Genomic DNA, 20302 nt, shown 5'->3' on the forward strand with positions numbered 1-20302 from the left:
CAAGCAGGGGGTAATTCTGGGAAGGGTGTGCTGGGGCTGTGATACCAGGCATGGGGGTGATGCTGGGCAGGGTGTGCCGGGGCTGTGATACCAGACATGGGGGTGATGCTGGGCAGGGTCTGCCGGGGCTGTGATACCAGGCAGGTGGGTGGTGGTGCCGGGCAGGGTGTGCCGTGGCTCTAATACCAGGTGCGGGGGTGATGCCAGAAAGGGTGTTCCAGGGGTGTGATGCCAGGCGGGGGATTGATGTCGGTCAGGGTGTGCTGGGTCTGTCATACCGGGCAGGGTGTGCCGGGTCTGTGATACTAGGCAGGGGGGTGATGCCAGACAGGGTGTGCCGGGTCTGTCATACCGGGCAGGGTGTGCCGAGTCTGTGATATGAGGCAGGGGGGTGATGCCAGACGGGGTGTGCCGGGTCTGTGATACTAGGCAGGGGGGTGATGCTGGACAGGATGTGCCATGGCTGTGATACCAGGTGTCGGGGGGGTGATGCTGCGCAGGGTGTGCCGGGGTTGTGATATCAGGCGGGGGGGTGATGCCAGGCAGCGTGTGCCAGGGCTGTGATACCAGGCGGCGGGGGGGGGTGACGTTAAACAGTGTGTGCCAGGGCTGTGATACCGGGCGTGCGAGTGATGCTTTGGATGGTGTGCCGGGACTGTGATATTATGCGGGGGGGTGATGCCGGACAGGGTGTGCCAGGGCTGTGATACCAGGCAGGGGAGTGATTCGGGGCAGGGTGTGCCAGGGCTGTGATAGCAGGCGGGTGGGTAGTGATGCTGGGCAGGGTGTGCCAGGGCTGTGATATCAGGCAGGTGGGTGGTGATGCTGGGCAGGGTGTGCCAGGGCTGTGATGCCAGGTGCGGGGGGATGATGCTGGGCAGGGTGTCCCGCGGCTCTAATACCAGGTGGGGGGCTGATGCCAGGAAGGGTGTTCCAGGGGTGTGATGCCAGGCAGGGGGTTGATGTCGGTCAGGGTGTGCTGAGTCTGTCGTATCAGGCAGGGGGGTGATGTGAGGCAGGGTGTGCCGGGTCTGTCATACCAGGCAGGGGGGTGATGCTGGACAGGGTGTGCCACGGCTATGATACCAGGTGTGTGGGGGGGGTGTGATGCTGCGCAGGGTGTGATGGGGTTCCGGGGTCCCCCTGCATTGCACCCCGTCCGCTGGCAGGAGAGACTCTCACTCACTCAGCAGGTACAACAGCAGGTTTATTAGGCAACAGATGCCCAGTTTCTCACAGAAGCGACAGCACAGCAGCCAGAGACGGTCCTTCCAACCCGTCCTGGGGAGAAGACCCCGAGGGGGGCCCCTCTGGGGTGTAGCTTTCCCCCTCCTCCGGCTGGCTGCCTTCCAGCTCTCCCTTTTTCTAGCCTCTAACTGCCGCCCCCGATTCAAAACCCCGCTCAGCTCCTCCCTCCTCTTTGTTCAGGCAGAGGTGTCACCTGCCAGTTGTAGCCCCAGGGTCATCCTTAGCCACTGGGAGCTGCTGCTTGCCTCAGACATCCAGCCTGACTCACACATGCACTCCCCCCACTCCATCACACAGGGCTGTGATACCAGGCGGCGGGGGGGCGACGCTCGACAGTGTGTGCCAGGGCTGTGATACCGGACGTGCGAGTGATGCTTTGGACAGTGTGCCAGGGCTGTGATATTAGGCGGGGGGTGTGATGCCGGGCAGGGTGTGCCGGGGGGGGAGATGCTGGACAGGGTGTGCCAGGGCTGTGATACCGTGTGGTGGGGGTGATGCCAGGCAAGGTGTGCCAGGGGGGTGATGCCAGGCAGAGGGTGTGATGCCGGGTAGGGTGTGCCGGGGGTGTGACACTTGGCGGAGGGGGTGATGCTGGGCAGGGTGTGCCGGGGCTGTGATACCAGGCGGTGGGGGGGTGATGCTGGGTAGTGTGTACTGGGGCTGTGATACCAAGCAGGGGGGTAATTCTGGGCAGGGTGTGCCGGGGCTGTGATACCAGGCGGTGGGGGGGTGATGCTGGGCAGTGTGTACCGGGGCTGTGATACCAAGCAGGGGGGTAATTCTGGGCAGGGTGTGCCGGGGCTGTGATACCAGGCGGTGGGGGGGGTGATGCTGGGCAGTGTGTACCGGGGCTGTGATACCAAGCAGGGGGGTAATTCTGGGCAGGGTGTGCCGGGGCTGTGATATCAGGTGGGGGTGGGGGGTGATGCCGGGAGGTGGGTGATGCTGGGGTAGGTTGTGCTGGGGCTGTGATAGCAGGCGGGTGGGGGTGATGACAGGCAGGGTGTGTTGGGTCTGCGATACTGGGCAGAGGGGGTGATGCCAGGCAGGGTGTGTCGGGGCTGTGATATCAGGCAGGTGGGTGGTGATGCTGGGCAGGATGTGCTGGGGCTGCAATGAGGGGTAGGGTGTCCCAGGACTGTGATATCAGGCGGGGGGGTTGCTGGGCTTTTTTCTGGACAGGTGGTAATTTAAATAAGCCCTTAGAAGGAGGTCACAGGCCTCCTATGCACAGATCCCAGGACCCAGACAGCCCCCTTCTGCAATCCCAGGCAAGAGAGCTCCACCCCGGCCCTCACTAGACCCCGGCCAAGCTTCCTAGTGGGAAGTGGCTGGCACGGAGATGCGAGGCCAAGGACAAGGCAGAAATAGGTGAAACAAAGTAACAGTTTTATCCTTATTGCTTAGGGTTTTAGTACAGGTAGTTTGTAACTTAGCTCAAGGATCACCAAATCCTCACAATGTATATGGTAGGTTTTTAAAAACAGACCACTAAAATAACAATGTTTTATTTTTCCGGAAGGCAAAAAATGAATTTATTAGTAGGAAGGGGTAGGTAAAAGGGGAAGGGTATAAATATCCCTGCTGCCCACTAATAAAGGCAGGGGGAGGAGTGCTAACCCCCACCTCCAACCGGGGGCAGGGCACTACACCTGCCCCAAAGTATAGGCCTGGGGGGCGGTCAAGACTGACTCCTCTTATTTGTGGGAGGCCTTCCATTTCCCCTGAAGAGGCTCTATTTAAAGGGGGCTCCTGGGCAGCCTTAGCTCTGCCTCAGGTAGCTCTGAGGTTGGCAGCTGATGGGAGGTGAGGAGGTCAAGCCTGCGCTCACAATAATATATATTTAATATTGAAACATTTACTAATAGTTTACTAGGAAGGTATTATTCCTTGCCCTGTTTTTACCCTCAATCCACCTATATATATATATATAAATATATACTATAACACAATACCTAATAGCGATTAATAATTAAATGTGCTCTAACAGGTTTATTTAAAGTTTTGAACCCCTGACTCATAGGCCCGGCCCTGAGGGTCAGGCCCTCGGGTCCTGCGCTACCCCTGTCAAAGCAGCACACTGCAGGGGCCCCAATGGGGGCCCCAATGTCCCAGGTAAGGGGTGTGTGTGTGTGTGTGTGTGTGTGTGTGTGTGTGTGAAAGGTCAGTTTAGGTAGACAGTTTTACATGTCCAGGAGTCCAGTCCAGTAGAATGACTCATGTCCAGCAGTCATCGTTGTCAGGTGAAGGCAGGAGTTCAAAATGGCAGGGCCGCAGGTAAAGTGATGGCAGAGATGTTGAAGATGGCAGCCTTTTGGTTTGGCAGCCAGGAGCGCAGTAGCCGCCTGACAGCGGGCCAGTTCGACACCTAGCTGCCGCCCCGCAGACACCGCTTGCCGCCGCTTGGGAGAGGAGCTGCAGCTTGTGGGCGCAGGCGCTGCTGGAGTCCAGTCAGCGTGTGATGGAGTGAGGGGAGCACATGTGTGAGTCAGGCTGGATGTGAGACACAAGCAGATCAGCTCCCAGTGGCTAAGGATGACCCTGGGGCGACAACTGGCAGGTAACACCTCTGCCCTGAACAAAGAGGAGGGAGGAGCCGAGCTGGGTTTTAAATCAGGAGTGGCAGTTAGGAAGCTGGGGAAAGAGGAGCTGGAAGGCAGCCAGCCTGAGGAGGGGGAAAGCTACACCCCAGAGGGGCACCCCTCGGGGTTTCCTCCCCAGGACGGGTTGGAAGGACTGTCTCTGGCTGCTGTACTGTCGCTCCTGTGAGAAACTGGGCATCTGTTGCCTAATAAACCTTCTGTTGTACCTGCTCAGTGAGAGTCAATCCTGCCAGCAGACAGGGTGCAGTGCAGGGGGACCCCTGAACCCCATCACACTGGTGTCAGAAGTGGGATGCACTGCACCCACGGATGAGCTCCCAGCGGTGGCTGGCTGAGCACAAGAGAAAGAAGGAGCCTCACAAGAGCCAGAGGGGGAGCAGAGCAATTCCTGCAGCTGCTGCTGGTGAGTGGATACCCCGGGAGGCAGCGGGGAGATGGATTATACTCGACTCCTGAAGGCAGAGGTAGCGGGGCTGTGCAGAGAGAGGGGCCTGACCGTGGGGAAGGCGACCAAGGCCCAGCTGATTGCCCAGCTGGAAGAGAGTGACCGATCCGGGGGGGCAGAGCCTGTCCCGGCAGAAAGTGGCCGGTCAGCCTCGGGAAGCGTTTCGGATTCTCCGACAGGAGCAGGGGCTCGACGCCGTCAGACAGACGTGGTGCCCGCCAGCTCATGCTCAGCTAGCGGTGGTCCATCGCGGGCAGAGTCCCCTGCCGCAGAGCTGCGACGGATAGAGCTCGAGGTGAGATTAAAGGAACTGGAGCACCAGGAACGGGAAAGAGAGCGTGAGCACGAGTGCCAGCTACAAGAGAGACAGCGGGAGGAAAGAGAGCGAGAGCGGGAGCATGAGCAGGCCATGGCAGAGGTGAGACACCAAGAGGCCCCAGCTGCGATAAGCAGGGAGAGGGCCAGACGGCTGGGGGTGGCCAGTCACTTGGAGACGCGTGTGCTGGCCCAGTGTCAGGACCCAGGGGACATGGACGGGTTCCTTACTGCCTTTGAGCAAGCCTGTGAGTTGCATGAGGTTCCCCCAGATGAGTGGCTCCAGCACCTCACCCCCTTGCTGGGCCAGAAGGCTGCAGCGGTGCTCAGCCAGCTGGAGGGGCTGCAGCCTGGGGACTATGAACGGTTCAAACAGGCCCTGCTGCATAAGTTCGGGCTGACTCCGGAGATGTACAAGAAGAAGTTCCAGGAGGTGCAGAAGAGGCCAGAGGAAACCCATGTAGATACAACCGCCGCCTGAAGCAATACTACCAGAAGTGGGCGTTCGGAATGGGAGTCCAGTCCATAGAGGACCTGATCGAGCTGGCGGTCGTGGAGCGATTCTACGAGATGTGCGCACCTGACCTGAGGGTGTGGCTCATGGACCGGAAACCAGGGGATTCACACAATGCAGGGAAACTGGCAGATGACTTCACAAACAGCTGGGCCAGGTTTGAAAGTGAGCCCCGGGGAGAGAGGGAGTCCCGGAGAGACAGAGAATCTCAGAGAGACCGGTCCCTGACTGTACGACAGAGGGGACCACCTCTTGGGCGAGCCCAGGAAAGAGGGACCAGCCACCTACCCCCCAGAGAGCCAAGCAGAGCCCGGGCAGAGCAGCCAGCCCGAGGGACACAACAAGACCCAGGCTGTTATCGCTGTGGGCGAAAGGGGCATAGAGCAGCCCAGTGCCCCAAGCTCCCAGACAGGTTGAGCAAGCCGGGGGGTCATGGAGTCAACTGGGTGGAGTCCCAGAAGCCAGAGGGGCTGGTGGCCAAGGCAGGTGGTGCTGACAATAGGCACTGGGATTGGGCCGAGTCCGCCCCACAGACCAGCTCCTCAGGGGGACCAAATGCTCAGAGGTCAGTTTACAGAGTAGGGGCGGCACTGCCTCTGTGGAGCAAGCGTCTCAAACACCTCGAGGTAGACGGGAAAAAGGTCACGGGGTTCTGGGACACAGGTGTTGATCTGACGCTGGCCCGACCCGGGGTGGTGGCACCGGGCTGCATGATACCCGATTCCCACCTGACGATAACAGGAATTGATGGGACCCCTTTCAAGGTGCCCATGGCGAGGGTGCACCTGAAATGGGGGAAGAAGGAAGGCCCCAAGGAAGTGGGCGTGCACAGCCATTTGCCGGCGGATGTACTGATGGGGGCTGACCTGGAGAACTGGCAAGGTGAACGCCCTCGTGCCCTGGTCCTGACCCGTAGCCAAAGAAAACGAGGGGTGCGCTCCCCAGATTCAGGGGTACAGGCCCAGCCAAAGTCACAGGAGCCACAGGGGCCAACCCTGAGAGAAAGGGGGCCCCCAAAACCCAGATCTCACAGGCCAGGGGTGCTGGAGCCAGGCAGGGATGGGGAAGTAGCATCCGCTCCTGCCCCAGCGGAAGAATTCCAGGCAGAGCAGCAGAGAGACCCCTCCTTGCAGAAGCTGAGGGAACTGGCCAGTCTCAGCCCTGCTCCACAGCTAGGGGAGGGCTGCAGGGAGGGATTCCTGTGGGAAAAGGGATTCCTGTACCGGGAATGGGCTCCCAGACGCAAAGCGGAGCCATGGAAGGTCCAGAGGCAACTGGTGGTTCCCCAAAAGTACCAGCGCAGGCTGCTGTACCTAGCCCATGATATCCCGCTCGCAGGACACCAGGGGATCCACCGCACCAGGAGAAGGTTGTTACAGAACTTTTTCTGGCCAGGGATCTTTGCAGCTGTCCGTCTGTATTGCCTGTCCTGCGATCCCTGCCAGAGGGTGGGGAAGACCCGGGACAAGGGGAAAGCTCCCCTGAGGCCACTGCCCATCATAGAGGAGCCTTTCCAGAAAGTGGCTATAGACATAGTGGGCCCCTTCAGCAAGGCAACGCGTTCGGGGAAGAAATATATTTTGGTAGTGGTAGATTTTGCCACGCGATACCCAGAAGCAGTGGCCTTGACTTCTATCGACGCTGACACTGTGGCGCATGCACTGCTGTCCATTTCCAGCAGAGTGGGGTTCCCCAAAGAGGTCCTCACAGATCAGGGGTCCAACTTCATGTCGGCCCTACTGCAAAGCTTGTGGGTCAAGTGTGGGGTCCGGCACACCTGGGCCACAGCCTTCCACCTGCAGACCAATGGACTGGTGGAGAGATTCAATGGGACTCTGAAGCAGATGCTGAGAACCTTCATGAATCAATATCCCCATGACTGGGACAAGTACTTACCCCACCTGCTGTTTGCATACAGGGAGGTGCCCCAGGAATCCACGGAGTTCTCCCCGTTTGAGCTGCTGTATGGAAGGAGGGTACGGGGACCCTTGGACTTGCTCAGAGAAGAGTGGGAGGGGACGGCCTCTCCTGAAGGGGAGTCAGTGGTACAGTATGTACTGTCCTGGGAAAAACTCACCGAGCTCATGGGCCTGGCCAGGGAGAACCTTTCCATGGCCCAAAGGAAGCAAAAGGTCTGGTATGACCGTAACGCCAGGGCCCGAGCCTATGCCACCGGGGACCAAGTGATGGTCCTTGTACCTGTGCAGCGGAACAAGCTGCAAGTGGCCTGGGATGGGCCCTTCAAGGTCGTCAAACAGCTAAATGACGTGAATTATGTGGTGGAACTGTCAAACCAGGCCCACAGCCACCGGGTCTATCATGTGAACATGATGAAATCTTACTGGGACAGAGAGAACTTGGTGCTGGCCGTGTGCAGGCACTGGGAGGGGCAGGGGGATGATCCCTTGGTGGATTTACTCACAAGGACTGGAGCCGGCTCCTTGCTGGAGTCTATTCCCCTCTCAGACCAGCTGACCCCTGCCCAGCAGACGGAGATCAAGGAGGTGCTGCATTCGCATCAACAGCTGTTCTCTGACAGACCTGGACGCACCGACCTAGCTGTCCACTGAATAGAGACAGGCACCCACGCTCCCATCAAGTGTGTGCCATTCAGAGCCACAGGGAAGACGGCTCAGGATATAGAGCAGGAGGTTGAAGACATGCTGGCTGTGGGGGGTGATCCAACCCTCATCCAGCCCCTGGGCCTCGCCCGTGGTGGTAGTCCCTAAAAAAGATGGGTCTGTTCGGTTTTGTGTGGACTATCGCAAGCTTAACGCCGTCACTGTCTCGGACGCCTACCCCAGGCCTGATGACCTTTTAGGCAAGCTGGGGGGGGCCCGTTACCTCACCACCATAGACCTCACCAAGGGGTACTGGCAAGTGCCATTAGACCAAGATGCCCGGCTCAAGTCGGCTTTCATCACCCCTGTGGGGCTCTACGAGTTCCTGGTCCTGCCCTTCGGCCTCAAGGGGGCACCCGCTACCTTCCAGCGTCTGGTGGACCAGCTGCTGAAAGGGATGGAGAGCTTTGCCCTGGCGTACATGGACGACATTTGCATCTTCAGCCAGACGTGGGAGAACCATGTGTCCCAAGTCAAGCAGGTGCTGGACCGACTCCAGAAGGCTGGGCTGACTATCAAGGCAGGGAAGTGCAAGGTGGGAATGGCTGAGGTGACCTACCTGGGCCACAAGGTGGGCAGCGGCTGCTTAAAGCCAGAGCCAGCTAAAGTGGAGGCTGTCAGAGATTGGCCCACACCCCAGACTAAGAAACAGGTCCAGGCTTTCATTGGGATGGCGGGGTACTGCCGGAGGTTTGTGCCCCACTTTAGCTCCATCGCAGCCCCCCTCACGGAGCTGTGTAAAAAGGGAAAGCCTGACAAGGTGGTCTGGATGGAGCAGTGCGAACAGGCCCTCTGTGCGCTGAAGGAGGCTCTGGTCAGGGCCCCAGTGCTGGCAAATCCAGACTTCAACAAGCCCTTCCTGGTGTTCACCGATGCCTCGGACGTGGGGCTGGGGGCGGTGCTAATGCAGGTGAATGACAAAGGGGAGAAACACCCCATCGTGTACCTGAGTAAGAAGCTGCTGCCCTGGGAGCAGAACTATGCAGCTATAGAAAAGGAATGTCTGGCCATGGTGTGGGCGCTGGGGAAGCTGCAGCCGTACCTGTTTGGGCGGCGTTTCACCGTGTACACCGATCACTCACCCCTGACCTTGGGGCTACAACTGGCAGGTGACACCTCTGCCTGAACAAAGAGCAGGGAGGAGCTGAGCGGGGTTTTGAATCGGGGGCGGCAGTTAGAGGCTAGGGGAAGGGAGAGCTGGAAGGCAGCCAGCCTGAGGAGGGGGAAGCTACACCCCAGAGGGGCACCCCTCGGGGTCTCCTCCCCAGGACGGGTTGGAAGGACTGTCTCTGGCTGCTGTGCTGTCGCTTCTGTGAGAAACTGGGCATCTGTTGCCTAATAAACCTTCTGTTGTACCTGCTGAGTGAGAGTCACTCCTGCCAGCAGATGGGGTGCAGTGCAGGGGGACCCCTGAACCCCATCACACAGCGCCACAGGTGTAGTGGCGGCGCTGAAGTGATTCAGCTCAAAGATGGTGATTTCAGCTGATCTTTGCCACTCTGGGCTAGCCTAAGGGCTCGGCGGACGCTGCAGACGCAGCCAGCGCCTCCCTATACAGGGGCACAGAGTCCTTGTCTGCACTCCCCAGGGCCACAGAATGGCCTGAGGCACCAGCTTATATGCAGGGAGTCCATACATAATTCATGATTGTACCTGCGGTTTTCAATTAGGTGCTCTAGGGTGTGGAAGGTGGTAGAAGCTCCCACCTCCACCCAATCAGAGCCCTAGAATTCAAACACCTTGTCATGAGTTCAGGTTATGGAGGAAACCAGCTGACAAAAAGTGACCCTTGGGAATGCTGCCAAATGGCAGCCTGAGAGGCTTTGGCTACGAAAAGTCAGCGCAGGCACGTGTGTTCCCTGCCCCGGGGGGCGATCATGCCCTTAGATGTTATAAAATCATGACAGGGGTGATGCCAGAGAGGCTGTGCTGGGGCGGTGATGCCAGGCGGCGGGGGGGGCGGTGATGCCAGAAGGGGTGTGCCAGGGCTGAGATACCGGGGGCGGGGGGGGGGGGGGGGGATGCCAGGCACGGTGTGCTGGGGATGTGGTACCAGGTGGGGGGGAGGGGAATGCTGGGCAGGGTGTGCCGGGGCTGTGATACCAGGCAGGGGTTGATTCCAGGCAGGGTGTGCTGCGGCTGTGATACCGGGCGGGGGCGGGGGGGGGGTGTGATGCCAGAGGGGGGTGTGCTGGGGATGTGGTACCAGATGCCGGGGTGATGCCAGGCAGGGTGTGCTGGGGATGTGGTACCAGATGCCGGGGTGATGCCGGGCAGGGTGTGCCGGGGAGGTGGTACCGGATGACGGGGGTGATGCTGGGCAGGGTGTGCTGGGGCTGTAATACCAGGCCGAGGGGTGATGCCGGGCAGGGTGTGCTGGGGATGTGGTACCAGATGACGGGGTGATGCCAGGCAGGGTGTGCTGGGGATGTGGTACCAGATGCCGGGGTGATGGTACCGGATGACGGGGGTGATGCTGGGCAGGGTGTGCTGAGGCTGTAATACCAGGCCGAGGGGTGATGCCGGGCAGGGTGTGCTGGGGATGTGGTACTGGATGCCGGGCAGGGTGTGCCGGGGAGGTGGTACCGGATGACGGGGGTGATGCTGGGCAGGGTGTGCTGGGGTTGTAATACCAGGCCGAGGGGTGATGTTGGGCAGGGTGTGCTGGGGCTGTAATACCAGGCTGAGGGGTGATGCCGGGCAGGGTGTGCTGGGGCTGTAATACCAGGCCAAGGGGTGATGCCGGGCAGGGTGTGCTGGGGATGTGGTACCAGATGACGGGGTGATGCCAGGCAGGGTGTGCCAGGGCTGAGATACCAGGCAGGTGTGGGGGGATGCCGGGCAGGGTGTGCTGGGGATGTGGTACCAGATGACGGGGTGATGCCAGGCAGGGTGTGCCAGGGCTGAGATACCAGGCAGGTGTGGGGGGATGCCGGGCAGGGTGTGCTGGGCTCGTGATACCAGGCAGAGGGGTGATGCCGGGGTAGGTTGTGCCGGTGCTGTGATACAAGGCGGGGGGGGTGATGCTGGGCAGGGTGTTCTGGGGCTGTGATACCAGGCGGAGGGGGATGCCGGGCAGGGCGTGCCGGCGTAGTGATACCAGGTGGGGGTCGGGGGGGGATGCCGGGGATGTGATATCAGGTGTGGGTTTGATACTGGACGCAGTGGGCCAGCACTGTGATTGCAGATGGGGGGTGGGGTGATGCCGGGCAGGGTGTGCTGGGGCTGTGATGTCAGGTGGGGGGTGATGCTGGGCTGGGGTGAGGTGCTGGTCACTGTGTGCTGTGGTGTGATGCCAGGCAGGCATTCCCGTTCTGGCCGCGTGCCAGTCAAGGGGCTGTTGCCCCCACCTGATCTGGTCAGGTGCATCTGTCCCAGAAGCAGCAGGCGAGTGCCAGGCAGCCCTGCCCCACCTGGGGTGCCATTCGGGGCTGTGGGGCAGATGGGGCCCTGTGCAGGTGGGCTGAGCGTTTCCTCACTCTTCGAGGGCCCAGCCCCAAGGCCTGGTGGGGAGAGCACACCTGGTCTGATGCCCAGCAGTGCCCATGCCCGCTCCTGCGGCCGTACCTTGAGCACAGTGCCCCCGCAGCGCCCAGAGCCGGGCACATGCAGGGCAGGGCTTTCCCCTGCCTGCTGTAGCCGACGGCTCGTTCCGGAAGAGGACGCTGCTGATTTCCCACGAGGGTGTCTCACAACTGCTGCAGTACCAATGCAGGTGAGCACCATTTCCTGCAGCCATTGGGAGCCTGGTGCAGGGCCCTCTGGGCATGCTGGGTGAGTGCCCCCACTGCCCTGCGCTGCTGGAGGCGGAGCCGGAGCTGAGCCAAGTTAGCTGGCTGGAGGTGTTTGCCGAGGCTGAGACTGGCAGCTGCCGCTGGCCCAAGGCCCGGGCATTGCGCTCAGGGGTGAGGAGTGGGGGGCTCCAGGACGCAGGCGAGGGCATGAGGGGTGTGCAGGCCTGGGCATGACACTGTCCGTGCCCCCAGGGCGGCGGGAGAGCTGCTGCTGAGCGTGGAGGGTGCCCGCGGAGGCCTGCCCGCTTTGCCCGTGTCCGATGACGGGGAGGCTGTGCTGATGCCGCAGCAGGTGGCCGAATACTTGGAGTGCAGCGCTGGGGCCGAGTGCCAGAGGTGAGGGCTCTGGTGGCGCCTTGGCTGGGCCTAGGAAACTCCGTGTGTGCACTTACACATCCCCCGCACCCCCACTGGCGCACACACCCACCCCTGCACCCACTTGCACACCTCTACATGCACGCACACCCCCTTGCACTTCACACACCCCTGCACGCACACCCATTCACCCACCCCTGCACGCATGCCTGCCCCAGCATGCACGTGTGCCCGCTCACACCCCCTACACCCCTGCATGCACGCCCACTCACGCACCCCCACCCACTTGCACACCCCCGCATGCCTGCCCCAGTGCGCGTGCACACATGTGGTCGCACACCCCTGCCCCCCCATGCGCACACCCCTATGCATGCCCACCCCTGCCCCCTTGCCCAAGCATGCCCACTTGCGCCCCCTGCACCCATGCCTGCCCCAGCACCCACACCCGCTTGCATACACATCGAGCTGCACACCTACCTCCCCCAAAGACACCCTCACACCTATGGACCAGCACACCCACACCCACACCTACCTTTGCATCCACCCACACAGCCTCTTTGCGCGCACACACACTCATTTGCACACTGCTCATGCGCTGCTGTGTAAGCACACACCCACGTGCACTCATGCATGCCTGGGGTGCACCTGTGGGTGTGGGGGGGGCATTCCGTGTGCAGCTGTGAGTGGGCAGGGCCGCAGTCACCGGCTCTCTGTTGTGGAGGGTCGCTCCTCCATGCCCAGGGTGCCCGGCTTCCTGCAGCTTAGGACCAGGGGCAGGGCTCCAGCCCAGGACGGCCCTGCTGGTGTTCAAGTCTGGGTCTTTTCCCACTGCAGGGCTTGTTTGCCAGGCGGCTGCAAGAGGCCTCTCCCTGCCTGGGCATCCCACAACCCTGAGCTGCACGGAGGATGCCCAAGCCATCGGTGCAAGCACAGGGCCCGCCCCTCTGGCCTAGCTGCCTTGCACTGGCTGGGCACACGTATCCCGGCGAGCATGGGCTGGGGACTGGCCCCTGGCAGCAAGGTGGGGCCTGCCTCGGCAGCTCTGGCCATTGCTGGGCTGTGCTGACCTGGCCGTCCGTCACCCAGGAGCGCGGCTTTGCCAAGGCAGGATCTGCACCTGTCCTGCTAATGCCCCTGCCCGTGATCTCTTCCCCCAGCCACCGGCAGGTAAGCGCCTTCCTGCCCCACACCTATGGCTACATCTGCAGCCCACTGCCCTCCGAGCTGGGGGCAGGGCCTGCCCTGGAGGATGACGACCCCAAGGCCAAAGGAGGTGGCTGCCACCCCCTGCGCTTCTCACACCAATACTGCCGGACGCCCTCGTCCAGCTCCCTGGGGGGCTCCCTCCTCAATGCCTGGGGCTCGGTCTCCGAGGAGAACTTCACCAGCCCACGCTGCAGCCTGGTCAGCTCCTCCGACGGCTCCTTCCTCGCCGACGCCAGCTTTGCGCAGGCCCTGGCCGTGGCCGGGGACAGCTTCTGCTTTGGGCTGAGCTCGAGCGCTGCGGAGCAGTCCTATGCTGGTACGTTGTGCCCGCCTAGGCCATCGCCCTGGGGCTGGGGCTGGCCTGTCCCTGATCGGGGGGTAGGGGTCAGGGTCAGGGCTGGGGCTTCCCTGTCCCTGCTCGGGTGTTGAGGTCAGCCTGTCCCCAGTCAGAGGCTGGGGCTCAGGGTCAGCCTCTCCCTGTGCTGAGTACAAGCCATGGCAATCCCTGGAGCAGCCTCCACTCTGCTTCCCCCTGCTGAACACAGGCCTGAGGACAGCCTGGCCTTTGCCCTTCTGCTGCCGGCCCACCTTGCCCTGGGGTGCTCCAGCTGCATGGGCCCTGCCTCCTGCGGTTCCCGCCCTGCTCCAGGCCGTGTAACTCCGGGTTGCTCTGTCCCACAGATTTCTTGCCTCCTGCCTCTCCGCTGGATGGGCTGCTGGCAGCTCCTGCGCCCTGGGCAAGCCCGGCCTGGGAGTGGAGCACTGGCTGGCTGGAGGAGCTGGAGGACACCTGCTGCCGAGATGCCAGAGCGGAGGGCAGTGCTGACTGGGACCCAGCCCTGGCCCCTTGCAGGCCCTAGGCACGGACCAGCTGGCAGGTGTTAATGCTCCTGCGGCCTGGCACAGCTGGCTGGGCCCTGGTGGGGCACCCTGCTCTGGCACCGCAGCCCAGGGACTGCCTGCCTGCTGGGCCTTTCCTGGGCCAGCAGCACGGTGCTTGTGTGGTAGCCCTGTCCTGTGCCCTCAGGGTGGGGGCTGTCCACCTCCTGGACTAGTGCGGCCCCCCCCCCCCCCCCCGCTGGAGCCAGCTACCTCACGTGGGCTGGGCCAGTCAGCGCTGGGGTGGAACAGGCCCTGTCCTCTGCGCTGGCATAGCCCCCAGGGCACCTAGGCAAGGTGCCAGCCAGCCCTGCAGAGGATTCCCTTACCCTTTCGCTTGCCCCTGGGGCAGCATTTGGGAACTGCCCCAGACAGCATCACAAGGAGCCATACCCTGGGGAGAGGCAGAGCGTTATGGCGCCTGCTCCCACCCAGCGGCTAGGCGAGGGAGGGGTGTCCTCACCCAGCCAATGGAGCGCCAGAGGGCACTGTCTGGGGTGGTCCCCTGCACCCCTGCTAAGAGCCCCAGGCCCTTCTTCCTCGCTCCTGCCCTCTGCGCAACACCACCCCTACGTTCACACCAGCCAGCTGCACCGGCCCCTGGCAGGCTGAACACAGAGCGCCCCCCTAGGCCTGGCCCACTTGACCGTCTTGTCCCCCACGTACCAGCAATAGTCAGCTGTCCTGTCCAAAGGGGCTGGGGAACCTGTGTCTCACAAAAGACTGGCCACAAGTGGTGGTAATAAGCTGCATGAAGCCTCTCTCCGGAGCTGGTTCCGAGGCCAAAGCAAGTGAACTGGGCCAGCCTTTGCTTTCAAATGGCACTGGCGGTGCGAAGCTCAGCAAAGTGGAGCACCCATTTCTGCCAAGGCAACTCCTCCCTGCTCCTGCTCGAGTCCTAGCTGCAGCTCTCCCCAACTCCCCACGCACGCCGAGCTACAGGCAGCCCTGGCCGGCGTGCAGGGCACCAGGGAGTGCATGCAGCCATCCAGCAGTGCCTGGTAGCCATGGGGGTGGCCCAAGGAAGCCCAGGCTGGGAGCTTGCAGGTGGAGCTGTTAGGCCAGCACAGCTGCTCAGCAGGGGCACTCGCTCTCCCTCCTGGCCCCTCTGCTGGTCTGACTCGCTGGAGGCCTTTGCCTGACTTTCTGCTACAGCTGCCTGCACCTGTGGCCTTGGCCCCTGAATAAAGAGCACTGCCGGGGGCATGTCCCTTAGCGCCCTCCCGGCCTGACTCATGTTGGCTTGTGCCTCAGCAGGTGGGGTGCAGATCATGCCCACTGGCATGGCAGTGCAGCTCCACCATGGCAGCACCTGCCCCCCACAGGCACGCCCAGCACCCTCCACTATGTAACCGTGGGAGGGTGGGCTGGGTGTCCCACTGCCTGCTCCAGGGCCTTAAAGCCCAGTGTCCCTGGGAGAGTAGGGGGAGCGTAGCAGTCCACTGCCCCAGGCTTTCAGCAGGGACTGCGGAGGGTCCCCCCCCGCCAGCCCCACAAGGAACCAGCGGGGTTGCCGACCAGGAGTCCGGGGCCCCTTCTAGACTGGCAGGTACTTGGGAGCACAAGCTTTCCTGGGCAGACCTGCTTTGTCACATGCATGAGGGGGGGGTCCAGAGCAGACAAGGTTTGCTCAGTCAGAGTGGATGTGGCCCAGCCCGCAATAAGCACCGCCCCTCACTGCATCCAGGTACCAAAGAGCTTTATTGGGTGTGGTACAAAAAGCTCCTTCGCTCCTGCCCCCTGCGCACCAGGAGGGCTGGGTTGGCATGGCCATGGCCACACTGCCTGCTGGGGGGTGGCTCCCTACATCGCCTAGCCGCTCCCCTGCCCGCTGGGCACAACCCTTCCTCGGCAGCTCTGAGGGTGGGGCCTGTTGGGTGCCCGGCCCAGAGCCCCCTGTCCTGGGCTTGCTGCTCCCAACCCCACCTATTTACAAGGGACTCCAGTCACAGCGGAACCAACACAGGGCCCCGCGCCCAGCCCTGCTCTCTGCCTGTGTCCGCACCCTCCGCCAGCGCCACTGCCTTCATCTCTCCTCCTGCAAGGAGAGAAGGTGTCAGCGGCAGGGGATCCAGGGGCCCACCCCAGCACCTGCCAGCCCCATGGGAAATGCCACAGCAGCCCAGCCCCTGCTGGCAGCTGGGCCAGGGATCCAAGCTCGCTCCTCCTGCAAGGGCCAGCCCTCTCACGCCCCACTGTGGCACCCTCCTCCCTAGGGCACCTCTAAAGGCTCCCCAGGAAACCCCCTTGCCGTGCCAGTGACCCCACTGGGGGCTGCTCCAGTGCAGCAGGGCCAGGGAGTGGGGCTGTTGCCACCCACAGGAAGGAGTCTGGTGGCTGGCCTGGGCCCAGGAGTCATGGGCAAAGCCACTGGGGGAGCCCCAGGCAGCAGCCCACAGGACTGTGCCAGGGTGGCAGAGCCGGGGCAGGCTCCCAGGCACTCACAGAGAGGCTCCCACAGGCTTCCTAAGTCCTGGGCGGTCGCTCACCTCAGTGCGGTCCCCTGCTGGCCTGCTGTGCCCAGGCCTGTGGCCCCAGGAGGAGGCGCTGCTGGTGGTGGAGCAGTGGCTGGACACATGGCCCCTGGGCAGGAAGGTTGGCCTACTGTAGGGGACGATCTCTGCTGCAAGGGAAGGGGCAGGTGGGGCTGGGTTGCACCTCCTCCTCCCACCTGACAATAGCTGGCCCGCAGGAGCCCTGAGAGTACGCAGCATGGGTGGGGGCCAGGCCACAGAGCGCAGCTCAGGTGCCCACAGCTCATGCCCCCCAGGCCTTTCATCATCAGCATACCCAGCTCCCACAGCTCCTGGGCATGGGCCTCCAGCCCCATGGCGTCCCCAGGGGGCTGGCTGCAGGCACCTTCGAGACCTGCTGTGCTCTGCCAGGGACCCACAGTGCACCCACCCCTGCTCTGTGCCCCACCGCCCAGCTGGCAGTGCCCATGGGCACATATAGCAGGCTGCACCCCAGGGGCCAGGCCTGTGTGTCGCTGGCAGACTGTGCCTGCCAGAGGCCTGAGGACTCCACCCCCGGGCCTGGACCTGCCCTGCTGCACTCTGGGACCCTGCCCCAGCCTGGCGAGGGGCTGCAAGCCAGCGGTGCCCCTCCGGGAGGCCTGGTGTGGTGACATTACCATCTCGGTGCTGGCGCTGGTGCTGGCCGGGCGCGGCCCGATGGCCGGCTCTCCGCTCTGTCCCTCCGGCACCGCCGGGGTCCCTCTCCAGGTAGGAGGTGCTGCAGACCGGCCGTGGCACTGGGGGCTGAGAACAGGTGCCAGGGTCCTCGCTGGGCGGTGGCAGGGGGGGCGGCGGCAGATCTGTGTGAAAAGCAGGGCAACAGTGCCAGTGCCAGTCTGGCTGCACCTCTCCCGGGCCCCCACCAGCAGCGCCCCACAGGGCCCCGGTACGGCGGCTCACACCTCTGACTGCTGGCAGAGAAGAGCCTGCGGGGCTCTGTCCATCCCTGCATCCGCCCGAGGGCACAGCTGCGAGCAGCACAACCCCCCAGCTGGCAGCCCCCGGCCCTGCCGTGGCCACACTCACCTCCCTGCTGCTTCTCCCGCCGGTAGGGGCTGGCCTTGGCCTTTTTCTTAGCTCTCATTTTGTGTGCTGGGGCGAGGGACACATTGCTGGGGGCAGGGCAGGCTTTACCTGTTGGCAAAGGCAGCGTGAGCCCCTGGCCTGCCCTGGCACCACAGGGCCTGACTCTCCGGCCCCAGCCAGCCACTGGGCAGGGGAGGGGGCGTCAGTGCCTCCAGCTGGGCAGGGTGCCCTCGCTGGCCTGGCCAGCTGCTGCTGCAGGAGTGCTGGGGTGGGCCGCACTCACCTGGGCTGGGGGGAGAGATGTTCTCGGCGCTGTGCGCTGGGGTTGGGCACAGGGGTCCACTGTGCCCAGCTCTGGGGGTGAGTCCATTGTTCCCCTCCCCAAGGGCAGTGAGGTTGGGGTCAGACTGGGTCAGGGGAGGGCTCGCGGCCCTGGGCAACATCCCTGAACTGCTCGGCAACCGCCTGCAACGCAGCAAGGAGAGCGCAGTTAGCAGATGGGCCGGCTCCCTGGGCTGCCAGGGCTCAGCTGCAGGGGAGCCAGGAGGAGGAGAGCTGAGCCAGCCTCCTCAGCCCCCAAGCCTGTGTGTGGCTCTGCAGGAACGCAGCAGAGCAGCCTGCAGGCACATTCGGAGCAAGGAGCGCTGGGGACCAGAGCAGCTGAACAGGAGGTGCCAAGGGACGCAGAGGCGCCAGGACGTGACTCCCCTGGCTGCAGCGGACGGTCCCACCCCCGTCTCACGCTGCTGTGCTGGTGAGGAGTGAGGACGACTCCAAGAAGGAGAACTCCAAGTGGAGCAGAGGGAAATGAGTTGGTCCTAAGTGGTGAACAAGGACCAGGTGCATGGACCACCGGACTGCAGTGACCCCAGTGCACGTACAGCTAACAGCCTTGTAGGAGGGGAACTGCCACTGAAGTGGCGGCGCATGGGGAAGCTCCCTGGACAGAGATTACGAGACAGTTGTGAGGTGAAGTGCCTGCCACGCGCACGGTGCAGAGTGGAAAGTGGGATCCTAACACAAATCAAACACAAAACCAGGAAGAGGCTCCAGAACACGCCAGCAGGGAGAAGCAATGGAGCAAAAGAGGCAAAAGGCCTCATGTAGGAATCACAAGTCGCACCCAGCGGAGGAGCACAGAAAGGAGCATAAACGGCAGCAAGGAGTGCGTGGCCCTTCCCAAAACCTGACAGCAAGAGCCACCAAAGCTAAACACATCCAACACAGGGACCTGCCAGATGCTCAGTGGATCCACTGGCCAGGAGCAATGCTAAAAACAAGCGCACAAGGAAGAGAAGGCAATTCCAGCAAAGCTCAAGGAATCCCTGGCTTAGGCTCATCCCCATCGCCTGTGCAGTGAAGACCATATGTCTGAGCCAATTTTTAGGTGACAGATCTGAGGAGCATCCCAGATTGAAGCGGTTTGGGAACACATTGTAAGTGACACAGGAGTTCTGTGATTGCGTAGTTGCATTCCTTCAGAACTTACTATTCACTGTGGTGTGTTAGTCATCTGGCACAGAGGCTGATTAAAGTGAGAATAATTGCTAACATGATGCCAATTTTTTAAAAAGGCTCCAGAGGTGATCCTGGCAATTACAGGCCAGTAAGCCTGTGATGTAGTGGGGGATACACGCATGTGTCTCTCTCTCTCACAGAGGGTGGAGGCTCCTGCTGAGGGTAAGCGAGGCAATCAGGTGACACCTCTGGGCTGCAGACAAAGGGGGAAGTGGAGCTTGAGGGGTTTGAATTGGAACTGGGAGTTGGGAAGCAGTGAGTCTGGACTGGGAGAGAGACAGACAGACAGACAAAGGAGGGACTCCGGGGACTCCTGCTGAGTCTGCCCCAAACCCCATCATGAAGCCAAACTTCAATATTAGATAATTTGGTTGAAATTACTGCGAGGAACAAATTAATGTAACAGAAGGGTGCAGCCCTCAACCCCTTACCCTTCAAAAGTTATTGCCTGCCCTCGGTCTGAGGGAATTGCTGGTGTGAGCTCTGGCTGGCCAGCGTGGTGCACAGAAGGGCTGTGACTGGTTAGGTGCCTCACAGTGGACGGCCCCCCTGGACTGGGGGGTAGGCAGCCCCATCCCTAAGCAATTTGCCCCAATCCCTGCCTTGTCCCAGCCTCCTACCAGGCCAGGTGCGGGACCTCGAAGTGATGCAGCCTGGGGATGTCTTCGGCAGCTCTCGTGTCATCATGTGGCGAGGGTGTCAGCGTGGCTGTGGACTGCTGCCCATAGGAGTGGGCAGGCGAGGCAGCATCACCACGGGATGGGGGTGGGGGACACTGCTCCTCCTGACTGTTCTCCATCAGGTAGATGCACTCAGGCAGCGGCAGGCCCCACTCCCGCACTTCCCCACTGCAAGGGGGTGGGTGTATTAGACCCTGCCAGGCGCCACACACCCCAAGGGTGCCTTTGGCTCTCTCAGCCCCCCTGTGCAGCCCCACAGGCTTCCCTAACCCCCCAGCTGCACATGTCACACCTCCCCACCCTTCCCCCCGGCCTGGCCCCATCCAGCTCCCCGCTCAGCCCCACACAGCCCCTGAACCCTCTCCCGTGGCTCACCCTCGCCCCACGTAGCGCACAGTGGCAGCGGCAGGAGCCAGCTTTGCTGGGGAGAGGCTATGGCAGGGCCACAGCCCTGGGCTGAGGGCTCTGCTGGGACGCAGAGGCAGTGCCTGGAGACCCCGCAGGCCAGGTACACATGGCTGGGCTGGGCTGGGCACAGCCGCACAACTGTGGCTGTAATCATCTCCTGCCTAGAGCCCCCTGAGCAGGTCCTGGGCAGGCTGCAGTGCCACAGGTCTGCCAG

General features: G+C 62.2%; 2 protein-coding genes across 16 annotated transcripts in view; one reads left to right on the forward strand and one right to left on the reverse strand.

Moving 5' to 3' along the window:
- ROBO4 (roundabout guidance receptor 4) overlaps positions 1–20302 on the forward strand; it is a 63850-nt gene that overhangs the window by 39687 nt on the left and 3861 nt on the right. Inside the window, exons 17-19 of one of the 3 annotated variants that reach the window (XM_074976686.1) lie at positions 11733–11876; positions 13013–13377; positions 13743–13958. The exons of 1 other annotated variant lie outside the window; for it this stretch is intronic. In XM_074976686.1, the coding sequence (XP_074832787.1) occupies positions 11733–11876; positions 13013–13377; positions 13743–13921 (688 nt within the window). In that variant the 3' untranslated portion in view covers positions 13922–13958. Of the gene's footprint in view, positions 1–11732; positions 11877–13012; positions 13378–13742; positions 13959–20302 lie in introns of those variants that run through there. One more of the 3 variants, XM_074976687.1, reaches the window with a different exon arrangement.
- The window catches only part of ROBO3 (roundabout guidance receptor 3), an 80259-nt gene continuing 75797 nt past the window's right edge, over positions 15841–20302 (reverse strand). For 5 of the 13 annotated variants that reach the window (XM_074976685.1, XM_074976684.1, XM_074976675.1 and 2 more), the window contains 4 exons: positions 19621–19848; positions 17766–17947; positions 17483–17590; positions 16379–17256 (listed from right to left, as the gene is read on the reverse strand). In XM_074976685.1, the coding sequence (XP_074832786.1) occupies positions 16382–17256; positions 17483–17590; positions 17766–17947; positions 19621–19848 (1393 nt within the window). In that variant the 3' untranslated portion in view covers positions 16379–16381. Of the gene's footprint in view, positions 15979–16378; positions 17591–17765; positions 17948–19620; positions 19849–20302 lie in introns of those variants that run through there. The other 8 variants (XR_012642493.1, XM_074976673.1, XM_074976682.1 and 5 more) reach the window with 8 other exon arrangements.

Source organism: Carettochelys insculpta, chromosome 25 (genome assembly GCF_033958435.1).
Source record: "Carettochelys insculpta isolate YL-2023 chromosome 25, ASM3395843v1, whole genome shotgun sequence".
In the NCBI taxonomy this organism is placed as follows: domain Eukaryota; kingdom Metazoa; phylum Chordata; order Testudines; family Carettochelyidae; genus Carettochelys; species Carettochelys insculpta.